At 32.6% G+C, this 16246-nt stretch overlaps 1 protein-coding gene across 1 annotated transcript; it reads right to left on the reverse strand.

The window, feature by feature from the left end:
• Nucleotides 1-10814: 10814 nt before the first annotated feature.
• On the reverse strand, nt 10815-15174 carry LOC128204125 (scavenger receptor class F member 1-like). Its single transcript, XM_052905487.1, has 6 exons — nt 15015-15174; nt 13313-14206; nt 12326-12446; nt 11742-11797; nt 11448-11602; nt 10815-11144 (listed from the first exon to the last, which is right to left on the reverse strand). Exons 1-6 carry the CDS (start codon nt 15064-15066, stop codon nt 11112-11114), a joined length of 1311 nt encoding a protein of 436 aa, XP_052761447.1. The 5' UTR covers nt 15067-15174; the 3' UTR covers nt 10815-11111.
• Nucleotides 15175-16246: the final 1072 nt, after the last annotated feature.

Below are 16246 nucleotides of genomic sequence, written 5' to 3' on the forward strand. Positions count from 1 at the left end.
TATCATGTGGTATCCAGTGAGCTTATATTTTCTATATTTCAACAGTTAAACAAGGAAGCAAAATTAAAAAATTACAACATTCAGATAGCGAATGAAAACATTTATGAGGACTTGGATTTGGATTAATATTTGTATTGATCTATACGCTTTTGATACACAATAATTGCAAGGTAGGCACAATTTCATAAGATTCGGACTAGGTGTAAAAGTTAAATGGTATTATCGAGTAAATAATCGATTATTTCTCTTGGGGTCATTAACTTCTTATTGAATACCTTATACATTTCAATGTAAATTGGCAAACCTCAGATTGCAAAAGCGTTCTTTCTATCGGTTTCACGTATATGACAACTTCAAATCCCTTCAATTCAGTTCAATATTTATATGAAAAACTACGGAAACAAGCTCAGTAGCCGACAGTTTAAACATTAACCCCGTTAAATGGCACAGAGTAGACGCCAAAGACATAGAACACAAAAACAAACAATCAAAAAACAAGAAAAATGGAAAAACAGCACTAATCTGCACAAACATTTCATTTTATAAATACTATATAAAAAGACTAAGGGTGTTTATTAAGGAGTGTTAGGTAGCACATTGGAACGGTCAGTAAAATGTAAATTTACTGGGGGGTTAAACAAACACTTGTAAAGCAGAACAGCAGCAAGAAACTCCACAACCATTTCATTTTATATAAACTATAAAGAACTAGGGGTGTTTATCATGAATTGTCAGGAACAGTCAGTAAAATGTAAATTTACTGTGGGTTTAAACCAGATTGTGTGCAAAAACTCACTTTTATCACTGCAGAAAATGGTTGAATATACGGGAAAGAACGGTACCGTACATCTTGAATATACGGGTGTGTTTGGACCCGTACACCTAACGTGTACGGGACCCGTACAAAAATACGTATACGGAACATATCGTGTACGGTCTTTCGCATATCCATCCCCGTACCCGTGGATATACGGAGGTTTTAATGTATATAAAAAAATGTTTTGTTTCTTTCACGTATTTTTGAAGAAATACATATTTTTAGCATAGTATTTCTTTGCAAAAAGATATGTATGGATGTACGGAGCCCGTACACTCGTATGTTCGGGATGGATATACTGACCCCGTTCATGCAACGTGTACGGGATGAATATACGGACCCCGTACTTGCAACGTATACGCGATGGATATACGGACCCCGTGCATGCAACGTGTACGTGATGAATATATGTACCCCGTACACGCAACGTGTACGGGATGGATATACGGACCCCGAACACGCAACGTGTGCGGGGTGGATAAAGGACTTCGTACATGCCGCGAGTACGGGATGAACATACGGACCCCGTACACGCAACGTGTACGGGATGGATATACGGACCCGTACACGCAACATGTGCGGGATTGGAATACGAAACACGTACACTGACGAATGTACGGACCTTATACTGGATGGACCTAGGTAGGGTTTGGCAATGTTAGTCACGGATGATATGAAATAACAAATACATGATGTTTTTTTATAAAACATTATTTATAAACATAGAAAAAAAATATATATTTATATAAATTCTTAAGATTTAAAAATGGCATGTTTGAGTAATCAATGTTAAATATCATTCAAGATCTTCCTTAACATAAGCATTTCATTGTGGCATTTGCTCAAACAAAATGTTGTATGATTAAAATTCCACAGTCTTGTCAAACAACAATTTATACAGGCTGTTAAAACAAACATCAAGAAAACATTCCACAGCTAATATGAGTACCTCAAAATTGTACCAGCGAGCCAAAAATTGTCTAATGTCAAAATGTCAAACATTTTAGATTGCCATCTTTATTCTGATGTGCATTTTTTCTACTTAAAATATTTTAAGCTCACAACGCTGTACCTTTATTAAAATAACAATCCCACATTTCATCAGAATTAAAGTTTATCCGGTCATTCAATTGTTCACGTTCGAAACATAAATTACAATGCACGGTTCACAGACATAATAACTAACTAATACTCGCCTATCAAAATTGAAAAAAAATAAATGACAATTATATCTTATGCTTATAATATGCTAGCTCGAGGTCTTACCTCATTATTGTTGGGTATTCTTCCTTGTTGCTATTTGGCTCATTGAATGACACAGATGATATCGATTCTCGCGCTTTCTGCATCCCGCTATTACGATCGGCTATTGATTATACGCTCTCGATTGGTTAAATGACCAGCAGCTAAATATTGGCTGAAATTTACGCATTTCTTGAAAATATAAACAAAATACTACGAAAAAAATATTTACTATTGTAGTCATTATTATTATTATTATTATTATTATTATTATTATTATTATTATTATTATTATTATTATTAAAGCAAATTCAAATTATTATAGTCGCATAAATATGCATAGAAAAAAATGATGTTGTATGGCTAAAAGCGTTACTACTAACGCTTTAAGAAAAAAAATAATTGAGATCATTATTGTGAGTTATCTTAATAACTGAAGTGAATATATTGATCCCAAAATTAGCTAATTCTGAGACAAAACTTGAGAGAGTGTAACTTTTAAGATAGGGCATCTTTATTGCAACTCTCTCATACCAATGGATGGGTTAATCTCAACCGCTTTCAATAAAAATAAAGTTATTAATGGGTAACTAATGATGAAGAAGAAAGCTAACAATTTAAGCCGTTTTAAATAAATTTAGGAATAGAAAAAAAAAAACTAGTTTGCTGCTTCTTAAATTTTGATTTAATTGTTAAACTGTTTTTTTTTAACCAAGAAGATGAACACTAAGTTTCACTTTAGAACATTCAATATGATGAAAACTTGAAATTAATAATTATTGTTCTTGATTTTAATAAGTATTCAGTCTAATTTCTTTAAAAACAGATGCCTCTTATTTTAGATATGTACTCAGATCGGATTATATCAGCATTCTTCAAAACAGTTGACACAATTGTTTAAATACAATTATTAGTGAGATATGGAAGCTGGCTATTTATATATTTATTTAGTTTTCATTATTTCAATTTATATTTAATTCGGTCATAAAATTTCCCGCAGTATGTCGAATTAATTAATAAGTTTTAGAATTTGTGTGTTATAGTTGTATTTCGTATAGTTTTATGACCCACTGGTCATGATGATGATCATGTAACTAATTGACGCGGGCTGTCAGTCAAACTAGCCGGCCAATACCCGACTGACCAAATTTGGCGTGGCTTATCAGTTCGCTTTGATATCCGCCATGACCTCCGACAATCTGCACTTCAGTAGTATAATACATTTTTTTCTCTATTTGATTGCATTATTTATTTATTTATTTATTTATTTATTTATTTATTTATTTATTTATTTATTTATTTATTTATTTATTTATTTATTTATTTATTTATTTATTTATTTATTTATTTATTTATTTATTTATTTATTTCACTCACTCACTCACTCACTCACTCACTCACTCACTCACTCACTCACTCACTCACTCACTTATTTTTTTTATTTTTTTATTTATTTATTTGAAATTAATTTCTAATTTTAATAATTCGTGTTTCTTAGATTTATGACCCACTGGTCATGTGGTTATGAAAACAAATGTTCTCCGTGCGACATGCACTAATTGGAAAGGAAATAAAAGTACCCGCGAAAATGACAGTGATGACACTTCTTAAATATTTTAGGTGCCATCTTTCAATATAAAAAAACACCCATATATTAGTTATGCACCCCCTTTCTTCGGTCACCCATCAATTGCAACAGTTGTCTGTGGACTTCTCTAAAAAAAATGTATTAGTTAATTCCTACGATTTACTATAAGTGGTATAGCTTTATGTGTTAATATATATAAGTCCTTACATTTAGGAGTGAACTCCTCCTCTCATAACGTATATGCCCCATTGCAATATTCAACATATTTGGGGAAACTAAGCATTCCCGAACACTAAGCGTGTACGGGAAACACAACATGTCCGTATTTCTTTTTTGTACGGGTAATGTTACTTGCATATTTCCGGACATCCATAATATACACATGCCAGTATATTTATCATGCACGGAAACAAAACATTCCCGGGCCCTAGCCGTGAATTTATCCACCTATCATTGTTGAATTTTATTATTTTTTGTCTCATATATATGTCATTGTTATTTTTAACGGCTGTTAAAACACATAAAAGCGTTAATATTCCTACAAAACGAGCCCCTGTTACTCTGTGAAACACACACAAAAAAAATTAGTCAATGGCATATCTAAAAAATGTTGATCATGATATATAAAGTGTCAAATGTAAAACCACTCAGCATTGTCAAATCTTATTCTTTTGTATCATAAAAATGTCGCTTTAATTTCAAGAAAGGCTGTTAAAAAAAACCAAAAAAGCATTTACAATATATACAAAACGTGACTCTTAATTACATATTCCTGTTTCTCTGCAAGTCAATGGAATACATGTTGTCCATATCATATATGCTGTCAAATGATAGGACATTTAACCTTACTTAATTACAAAATTTAAAACTATTTTAAAACATGGGTGTACGGGAAAGAGTACATCTCCGTATATCCATAGTGTACGTGAATTCTTACTTTTTCGTACACTCAGCGTGTACGGGAACATCCATAATATACGGGAAATGTATAAGCCCGTATATTCATCGTGTACGGGAATGGTATGATCCCGTACTCTCAACGTGTACAGAAGAGCATAAATTCCCGTAAACTCCACATATGCGGAGATGTACGGTGCCGTTCATTCATCACATTAGTTTTAGTACTAGCCGTAAATCAACCCTACCAGCTTGCCGAAACGCATTATGTTTTATTATAAACATGTCGCTTTAATTTCATCAAAGGCTGTTTAAACACGAAAAGCATTACATTTCATACACAACGTGACTTCATATTTTACCTGTATTTTTGGTCCCTATCATCTCATTACAAACTGATATAGACGTTAGTTTTAGACGTTATTGCTTTTGTCACGAAACGCAAAAAATATTGAAAACCACGGTGAACACTTAAATCTCAAGCTACACAGTATACTTATTTTCCATAGCGGAATATGCATAACAAGGCAATACTAACAGTTAAGTTATTAAAGAGGCATACTTTGATTCTGCATTCGTGTTTAATCGTTATACGAACAAAGCAGATTCGAATTTTACTCATAAACGCATAAACTCATATAAGGATAAAAGATAGAAGAACACTTGTGGCTATAAAGTATTTGAGTTTTTACGCGTCAAGAAAAATAAAGATGAAAAATGTTCTGCATCTAAACTCATAAAACAAAAGATATGAGTGTTGGTTAGCATGGTTTGTTGTGCACGTTTGATACTTAGTTTGACAAGAATAATGCCCCTTGATCATGTAGGAAATGGCATGAAAATATGTCGTATGTAACCCTTAATTAGTCTACCCCCTTTTCCTGAAACTTCATTGGAATGTTTGACACCATTGGTAGTTGTTTCCATGAGATCGTTTGTAAATTTCACTTAGTGAATGACATAGTACAATATTAAACATATTTGGTGTGGATCAAAAACTTTACAATAAAAGGACTCACTTTTGAACCCATTCTCACAAAACCGAAACATATTGGGTTTACATGTGGTCAAAAGGTTTGGGGTCCTGTGTTAAGAAACTTGTTAATGTTTTTTTAGTCTAGATGATGCATTTTGGTGTATGATAAGCATATTGATTTTTGTCTCCGATATCGATATAAAACATTCACTCCGACAATTAAAGGTTGTATGAAATCTGCCAGTTCGATTATATTTAATCTTTATTATCTACACTTTCCTCTCTATTACCTCACTATATTCCTACTTGAAAATAATTGAATGCATTGTTGAATGTGCTAGAACATCTAACTGTTGAACCTTAACCAAATACCAACGTAGAAACCTCCCTTAAGGCATTTGATAGCATTGTTTTTGAGTCATTATACGGCTGTTCAAGATGCAGATATTGTTAAAACGGAGTGTGTTGATTATACTTATTTTTATACTTATGAATTAGTTAAAGCTGTGTTAAAAGTGTGTGTTTTGTATACCGCTTTATACTTTTGTTAACTAATGTAAGAAACTTTTGCGTGCGTTTTTTAATCAATAATTTCGTCTGGATAAATTTTAATGCTGCCAATTGAATAACGTGCTGTTGTTTCAGTGTTGTTTATTAAGTACAGCATACATATTTTAGTGAATGTGCACAATTAAATCCAAGGTATGTCCAAAAATCTATATATTGTCATTAGATATATATTATTAAGTAATACAATACACTCTAGTAGCAAAGTAGTCGAGCATTCAAATAATAACCCTGTAACGAGACGCAGAGTAAGGACCAACAGACGGTCCACATGCATAAGAACAGATGATGACATTTCCGCCTTGGAAACTGTCAATAAAACACGACTTTATTAGAACAGATTTTTTTTTGTATTGGGATCACATATTGAAACCATCTTTACAACTGCCAAATGAACCGTCATTCCGTTTGCAAGAAGTTGAAATTCACTGCGGACATTGTAAACTGAACATCTTGTTATAGTTCCCACAGGCATGAGAATGAAACAACAAAAGAAGCTTAAAATAAGGCTATGGGTCAAGGAGAAGTCCTCAGGTGGGTCCAGACCAAGGTTTTGTCGGGGCCTTAGGGGTCTAAGCCCCTCTGAACCTTTTGGCTTTTAAGCGTTTAAGAGGGCTTTGATTGTTACAGAAATGCACACAAACACATCCGCTTTGATGTGCGTATTTCTAAGATTTCATAGTCTTAAATCACTTTTACAACTGAACCCTATTTTTGTTGAAATACGTATAGAAGACTTCTCTAAGATGTAGTAAGAACCTAATATAAGGTTCTGAACATAGAGCATTACTTTTGAACATTTACCTAACAAGTACATTCCAATATGTGATATTGTGTAATACTACTATAAAATTTGCATCATGTCGTTGTAACTGAGTGTATAGCGAGTTATAAAGATCTGGTTCAAAAGTAAGTCCATTGTTCATGTACTAGTAAATGATTTTGAAAGACAATACCAAATTTGGTAAACAATTTGAAGGCTTAAATTTTCAGCATGTAAAGGTAGATTATAATAGCAGAACGTATAAAATAGTAACTATTTGAGACTAAAATATCAATAATTGGCACATTTTATTATTTATTTATTTGTTTTATTTGTTGTTGTTTTCGGTTAACCTTGAAGTGTTTTACAGGTCAATTCATTAATACCACCAATAAATATAGTTATATATTATAATCAGTTTAGTAAATTTGCTAACAAATCATAAACTCTTTATCTTGAAATAAGACTCCTTTAATCAAGCAGATGCTTTACATTCGTTTGCAAAATATCAAATACACTTTAGCTAACACATTCCGTAAAAAAACACCTTTAAAAGAGTTTTCGCATACATGCCTTGTTAAAAAATACATTTATCGTTTTTAAAAAGTAAATATAGAATTATTTAAAAATACAAATGTTATAAAATGTTTATCTATTTGGTACAGTCGACATCAACTAAAATATGCTTTATGACTGTAGTTTTAATATGAATTAAGTACCATTATATCGATTCTTTAAGAATATACTATAAAACTATTGCACCGATTAAAATGTACTTCAAATTCGTTTGTACCGATTTCTTCGCCGTTGACGGATAAATCCCCGGGTAAATCCTTGTTTGTCGGGAAATAGCTTTGGTATACGATGCGTGGCAATTTCTGTTATTGTGTGTTTGTTTTTCCATAAAAACGTTTCTAATATTTGTTTTAAATGGATTAAATATTGGAAACATCTTTGTTTAAAAAATACAAAATTTAGTTGAACAATTATTTACTTTCTGGATTTACTACTTGAATTAGAATGTAACTGTTTTTGTTAATATTAGAACACATTTAAGTTACAAGAAAGTTTGAAATGTATTAGTGTATCTCAAACTCCAATGTGATCAAGAAAAATAAAATCGTTTTATTTGATTCTTTGTAAATTATATCGGAACGGTTTTGAGTAGTGTTAGTGCCGTGTATTAGGCGTCCTATATCAATAAAGTGTTCCAAATTGCATATAGTTTTTCACAACCGCCTAACTTACAACTTAAAATCTTAAATCTTTAAATCGGTACATTTCATCGTCCTCTACATAATTTGTTATGCCCGTATAAAACAAGTAGAAATGACACATCGTTAGAAGATCATCGTTGAGATAAACATAAGCTAATGTCAAGATGTTCAATGGTCTTAAGTGCATCCTTGTTGTAACGACTTCAAATTGTCTAGTTCTTTCCTCAAATATATGAACAAAAAATTAATCTGTTTTCAGTACATTGTGATGCTGCAAATGAGAACATTGCCTTTAAATATGGCAGCCTGGAGTATCATAGCTGGTTGAAAAGAAACTCTTAACTATTTGGCGGCAAGCTGTGAAAATGCAATGTATTGATGATCTAGTTTTCATGAACTTTAAATTGCATTTAGTTCAAGTGTTGAATCAGATATAAAACACATATTTTCTGTAAGATACATGCATTTAAACATTTTCCAGTCAATCAGTTCAGAAACTGTTATCGTTAGATATTTACTTGAAAGAAATATCCCTAAGTTAGATTTAAGTCCTACCCGTTAATAAAACTTGTAATAGGACGGCATTTGGACGTTCCTTTCCGTCGGAACGTGTTGACACCTTGGCAACGTTAAATGAGCGTTTGGTGATGCTATCACCATTTATGTGAATACTCCTCGACTTCACTGTGTTTAAGCAGGACAACGTTCATTCTGCGCGGATAAATATGGGCGACTTAGGTCGGAACAACGTTAATATGTTGTCATGGTCAAAATATTTTCCGATACAGCACATTTGTAACCAAACTGGAGGGCCGACGTGACATCAAACACCGCGACCAGCCCGTTTTCAACTACCATATTTAGCGACATATTTGTAAAATAAGATGCCGATACCACGGACGCAGGACATATAGGTTATTTAATATTGAAAGTACTTTTCTGTTCGCAATTGAAAAGCTCTGCTTACTTCATTTGTTTAGTTAGTTTATTACACCAGTTCCGGAATAACCGTTAACATCCGATGCTTGAATGACTAAATTTGGCGGTTACTAATATTATATATTTTTGTTCTATTCTTCATGTTCATTGGCCATTTCAAACATAATATAATGGTCAGCTGACCAGTCTATATATAATGATGATTTTTCGTTATTCGGCGTTTGTCTTTTGATACAGATGAAGTAGAAAAATGTTTGCAAGATAACATCTGGGTATGCGAATCTATAGAATTATAGAAACAACACAATAAAGTACAACGGTGAAATAAAATGGTGCTGGTGCCACGTGTACATGTAAAATATATGTTCATTACAACATTCACCGACCTTACATGAAACAAAGAATTATACAATATATTTGTCTTTTGAATACACTGGGAACCGAAACTTTAAAGAAAATCAACATTTATTACAATAGATTAGATTGGTATTCCATAAGGCTTTGAATACAAATACCTGGAAACCGTTCAAGTTTGTTTTACATATTGATCATCATGTAACTGGAACAAAATGTTTTTAACCGTCAAAATGTACTATAATGTTGATAAGGAATTACAATAAAGGCAAAATTATATATGCTAATATATTTGTGAAAACATGTCCCATTTCATGTAAAAGGTACAAAAATAAACAAAAACGTGTGATCTTTATGGAATCCAGATCGAGTAAGTGATGGGATATGCATTGCTTAAGCTTTCAATATAAAAGAAAAAAACCACAGTTTGCACTTAAATCTCAAATTGCACAGTACAGTTATTTTCAATAGCGGATTCTGCATAACAAGGCATTGGTAACAGTTAAGTTATTAAAGAAGCATAGTTTGATTCTACTTTTACGTTTAATTGTATACGACCAAAGAAGTGTCACATTTGTAATTAACTCATAAAGTCATAAGTGTATTAAAAAAAACTATGATTTTATCACTTGAATGAAAAGACTTGTGGCTATAGATGATTAACGTTTTAGCGCGTCTAGAAGCATGTAGATGGAAAATATATTGCATCTAAACTCATAAAACCAAAATGAATATTGCTGGTTAGCATGGTTTGTTGTGCACATTCGATGTTAATCGGTTTGACAAGAATAATTCCTCTTTATCATGTCGGAAATGGCATGAAAAAGTGTCGTATATAACCCTTTATAAGTGTACACCATTCTCCTAAAACTTCATTAGAATGTTTGACCTCATTGAAAGTTGTTTCCATGATATCGTTTGGAAATTTTACTTAGTCAAATGCATAGTACAATATTAAACTCATTTGGTGTGGATCAAGAATGTTAGAGTGAATAGGCTCACTTTTGGAAGGCAGCTTAGGACATTCGACCTCTTTTTACACGAAACCGAAACAAGGATTTGGGGTTCCCGTTACAAAATTTGTTATTGCCTTTATAGTCTAAATGGTGCATTTTGGTGTATGATATGCACGTTGATGTTTCTGTGATACAGACAGAACCAAAAACGTTGACAATTTAAGTTTGTCTGAAATCTGCCACTTCGTTTATAGTTCATGTATATATACTTCATTTTCTCTGATAACAGGTAACAGATACCAGAAAATACACAATGTTAAAACGATGTGGTGCTGGTTCTACGCGTACATTAAGAATATATGTTTTTGTAAGTGTATTCCTCAAACTTACATAACACAATAAAATATACAATGCATTTGTCTTTTGTAGTCAATAAAAAGGAAAAGCAACACTTTTTTCACTTGAATACATTGGTTCCATATATGGCTCTGAATAAAAATACATACAATTTGTTACATATATCAATCTCTTTTTATCTGGAACAAAGTCAGTGTCTGTATAACCGTCAACATGTATTATGATGTTAATAACGAAATGCAATACATGCAATAGTATACGTACTAAGAAATGTTGAACAATTCGGATTTACATAAAATTATATCATACAATATTTGACTTGCAAACTTGAATTTACACTATGAGAAATAACTGTTTTTCGTGTGTGTCCTTTTTGACTTTCGTCTGATCACTGTTGCTGCCATCACCATTGGAAACTCAGTCTTTCTTTGTTAAGACTCAATCAGATAATGATCCGCCAAGAACGTTTTGCTGAAATAAAAGTTGTGCTTCAAAATGAGGTTTCAAATCAACCCCGATATAAGCTCAGTTACATATTTGTACAATTTTGCTCAGTGTTAACAGGTTGTTTGTGTGAAAAAAATGTACCAATTAATGTAGAAAATACAGAAATAAATGTAAGATAAGATTTCAAAGCTCTATGCATCAAGTTGGAGCCAATAGATATCGAGCCAACGGGCTTCGAATGTAAATCAATTTCAGAGAAACTGTTTTCCTGACATTCAGATGTATGAAATAACATATATGCATAAATATCATATAAATGTTTCGTACGTAGGTGTTGTTGTCGTTTACTTTTTCAGATACGTTTGAATAGTCAGTTGTTTGATCCATCGTGTGAACATCTGTTCCTTTTAGTGTCTCATACCTAAGATCATTGAGCTCAACCCCACGAAGATTAGCATCCACTGTGGTATAATCTCCTTGGGCTAGAGCATTGAAACATATGTGATTACATGCGAAGTAATATTATACACATTTGTACCAAACACGGTAGTTTGTTGAAATAGATATTAGCAATAAAGTGCCAATCAATCGCAACGATGCAAATTTATTGAATAACTTTACCCTCATGAAGAGAATCATTGTGTCGCAAATCATTGTGTTCCGTGTTCGACCTTCGCCTGAAATACATTACTGGTCAATAATTTACACCGTAACATATTTCCAAAAAATAATCAGTACACTGATATAAAAACTGTTATTGTACGCTTTGTATTTTTCGGTCTTTTCATTGGCCAACTGTCAGAAGCCAACCAACAGAGAGTGATATACACAATAAAAAGTGTTGTTTTTGTTAACAAACTCGTGTGTGTAACAGATCGTGACGCCTTTCCTCTTGTACGCTATGACAAGAAAAGCAACTCGAAATATATTGAACGTCATTGTCATGATTGTACTAGCAAAATATTGTGTGGAAGCGATTGTATAAATATGGTTGTTTAGGTAAATATCACTATCTATGGTCAATTAAACGGGATATAAACCTATAATTCAGCAAAAGCTATACATTGTATTGATTTTTTTATCTAGAGATATGCATAAATGCCGGTTTTATCAAATATATTGGGTTTTGTTTATCCATGCTGTCTCTTTTATTCTCATAATTAATAACGTGTTAAATGTATGTGTTTGTCACCATTGTTACAAACCTGTTATGAAACCAAAGCATTGCGATGATTGCAAGGATAATGAGCGCCATAAAGCCTCCACCAAGACCTCCTCCAAGTGCTGCAGTCAATGTGGTCTGTTTTTCACTTGTATTTCCAACGTCTGCAAAAAAGATAGTATAGAATAAGTATACACCTATCTCTGTTGACACTTATCAACCTATTTAACCCGAAATCAAATAAGAAGCTATTATCAAACAAGCAAAATCGATCTATTATGTCCCCCGCCGAGCCATCCATTGTCGAAGAACCATATCATATATAATCATATAAAGACTCCACTTTTATCAAAACTCAGAAAAGTGTTATGATATTTCAAAAATAAGTGTTAATGATAAATGACAAAGCTGTGTTATGCTCACAATTATGATGTGTGTTTGCTTTTTAAAAATATATTCAGTAGATAAATACCGCATATTTTTTATAATGATATAATAATTTGAAACTGTTAGTTCCATACAACATCATTATCTTTGTTCAATAGCTACATAAAAATGCCACCGGAAGGACTGACGGACATAAAGAAAGACAATGCATAATCCTTCGCCGAAACCTTCGGTGGAGTAAAATATTTTCAGATATTACCTACAATATTTATGGATGGTTTATTTACAATAGTTTTGTCATTAATGATTTTTAAGTCACCGACCGTTTTCTGTTTACCCAACGTATGTTGTTCTCGAGAACTGCACCTAAACCGTGACCGGCGTTTTCCTCTCTTAAATCAAGCCAGAATAAATGTTATGCTCTTGCATATTGTATTTTCATCTCAACTATAATTACATATTGTATTAGATGTTTCAGATGTACATTAAAGATAAAACAAAGCCATGTCTAGCTTTGTTTTTGTTTTTATATATGTGTTTAGTGCAAAGGTAACACTAAAATGGTCGTACGGGCAAACACTATGCGCTATCTTGTGCAGAAACGTTTTAAGTAGTTTTGCAATATTAAAACAATATTTATTACCCGAACATCCATTTATCTGATTGCACACTTTACAACGTGATCCACACGCAGTGCACAGATGTCTCCAATATCCATGTTTACAAGATATGCATTCCCCACTACTTTTGTTGCATGCTAAACAATGATGTCTGCATGATTGTTCACACTTGTTTCCCCAATATCCAGGAACACATGACAAACAATAACCATTCGACTGTTCACATTTCGATTCGCTACAACGTTGCAGGCAACACTTTTCACATGTACCTCCCCAACGTCCGTTCAAACAATCTTGACAACCGGTTGACTCACATGAAGAACAATGAATTCCACAAGCATAACAAAAAGTATTGTTCAAGTAGTGTCCAGATCTACAGGACAGACAATAGCCATCCGATTTACTACACGAAGCACAGTTTTGGGCACAGTTTTTATCACATGAACTACCCCAGTATCCGTCATGACACGATGTACACCCTCTTGTGCCACATACTGCACAGTGTATATCACAAGTGATACATTTGCCATCATGAAAGAAGTATCCAGAAGCACAGAACAGACATTTACCATCCGATTTACTACACGAAACACAGTTTTGCGCACATTTTGTATCACATGGGTTTCCCCAGTAGCCGTCATAACACGAGTTGCAGCCGTATGAAGAGCATGATTGGCATTGTGGTCGACAGTCAAAACAATTATAGTTGTTCAAATAGTATCCGAATGTACATTTTAAACAGATATTACCATGACGTCGATGACAACGTAGGCAGTTGTGAGAAGTACATTTGTAGTTACACTTTGCTCCATAATACCCGTCTATACATCCGTTATTGCAGTAGCCTCTACTAGAACATTTTGGGTGATAGCCGTCTGCACAACACTGACATGTTGAACACTCCTGTGTACAGACAACTGTAAAAAAAAAACAATTCCTCAAGAATAATTTGTTCGTATGTATGTTATTAAATTGGAATTCTTGATATTGTATTTGGATGCTGCATAACTTTCCAAAATATCTTGAAATTAAATTAATAGTTTTGAACCAATTTGAAACGCATTGCAAATAGGTCTTCTTAACACAATTATAAAAGATGGAAATATAACTTGTAGTTCCTCAGAGAAAACCTGTGTGGTGAAAAATATTGATCCAATTTATCAGATATCAAATACATAAACAATGTTACTCTAAAAAAGTATTCTATTCATGGTATGTTTTACACAACATATGTTATTATTAGTCGTTACAGTTGGTCTCCGTATATGATTGCACAGCTCGATGCTTTACGATTGGACGTACATTAAGTTTAAACTGACGTTAAGCTTTATCTGCTAGATTATACGATTTAATTTTACATTAAAATCCTAAGTCAAAAATGTACGCACTTGATATCTTGAGCAATAAACACACAGTTTGCCGGTTATTTTTAGACCTAGAACGGGATTCACATACTATATGTGTTTGGAAGGAAATATATGTTATGCATGACATCAGATTGTTTCACGTTTTATTTATTAGACAAATAATGGTATTATAAAAATATACCGTTCAAAAATATGTATGGTTGTATGGTTGTGAATTGTAGTTAATGATAGTGTCTAGTGCATCTCGTAAATATATATTTTCAAAGATTGGCAGTATAAAAACAATTTATATATAAATTTTAAAATATTGAAATAAATAACGAGATTCTTAATTTTATCTGACAAGAAAAAAACTTACCTCGAACAAGTATGAACAGAACAGTAAACGTAAACATTTTGCATGGCATCATCTTTGTTATACGTTTTCAAAACGTCTTATTAAATGATAGTTAAACCGTCATTTTTTTCATATTAAATCCATTCAGATAGAATTTTAATTCGTTCATCGTATGAATAAACAATGTTTAAACACACAGGTTGCAAGCCAAGTATAGAATGTAAAATTATTAGACAAGCTTCGAGACACGCTATTTAGTATTCAAACCAGGAAGTTCAGTGAACTCTCGGCTACATATTTACAGGAACAAAGAACTAATGTGTTACTAGATACTGACCATGACTTAAAATTGAAATAATCCAAAACTTTACAAAATGTTTCATAAATACACGACTTTTGAATCTCGTTCATTCTAGTTTAATACGACGTTGAATTTTGAAACCAATGCGAACTTTTCAAACGATTGATATTTTGTAAAGAAGATGACTATAAGTGCGAGATTTAATGAAATTTAAATTGATCAACGTTGATCACAGGAGGTCTAAGTTAATTACTTTAGAAATTGTGCACGCTGCAGACACGTATAGATGTAAATTTTATTTTTAAGCATTTTGTCATTTAAACAATAATGGTATTTTCAAGAAATATACCCTACCCCTACCTACAAGCGTCGTCTGAATTATTATACAACTTTGAATGGTTATCTTGAATACTTTAAACGAAAACAAAGAAGATAATCTTAAGTATTGTAGGGATTGCTTCGGATCAATGATTGCTATAAGAAATCATTTATCAATTGGATATCAAATGTGGAGCCGCTTAAAACGAAGAAAATTGTCAAAGCTAGTTGCCTTAAATTAAGTACAAAGGCTTTGGGGTTCTAATACAATAATGTATTTAATATTCTTCCATATGATGAAAAAGTATTTACATACAGTATTGTAGTCTCCAGGTCAGGTGATTTATGTGTGATGATTATATATACTCAAGCATTTACATGTTTTAGAAATGTCATATTGTGCTATAGATATCAGTTCATTTCAGATGCGTAATAACTATCTCAATTACTGTATGTTGTTAATATAAATTTCATGAATATGAACGAGGTCTACACGTTTTGTGAGTCATTGTCAAGCAAAAATGGTATGCCTTTCAAATCAATTTTCTTCATTAATAAGTGAAAATGCGAATGAAAGATACCAAGCTATGCCATGTTTGTCCAATGTGTATGTACACGACTAACCAAATAGGAA

The sequence above is a fragment of the Mya arenaria genome, chromosome 10 (assembly GCF_026914265.1).
Source record: "Mya arenaria isolate MELC-2E11 chromosome 10, ASM2691426v1".
Lineage (NCBI taxonomy): Eukaryota > Metazoa > Mollusca > Bivalvia > Myida > Myidae > Mya > Mya arenaria.

Bases quoted from the DNA above. Each gene is read 5' to 3' on its own strand.
- LOC128204125 (XM_052905487.1), bottom strand. From the start codon at position 15,066: ATGATGCCATGCAAAATGTTTACGTTTACTGTTCTGTTCATACTTGTT. The intron at 12,447-13,312 runs GTAATAAATATT...TCTTTTTTGCAG, and splicing joins TCAGATAAATGGATGTTCGG to ACGTTGGAAATACAAGTGAA. The intron at 11,603-11,741 runs GTAAAGTTATTC...TCAATGCTCTAG, and splicing joins CAATGATTCTCTTCATGAGG to CCCAAGGAGATTATACCACA.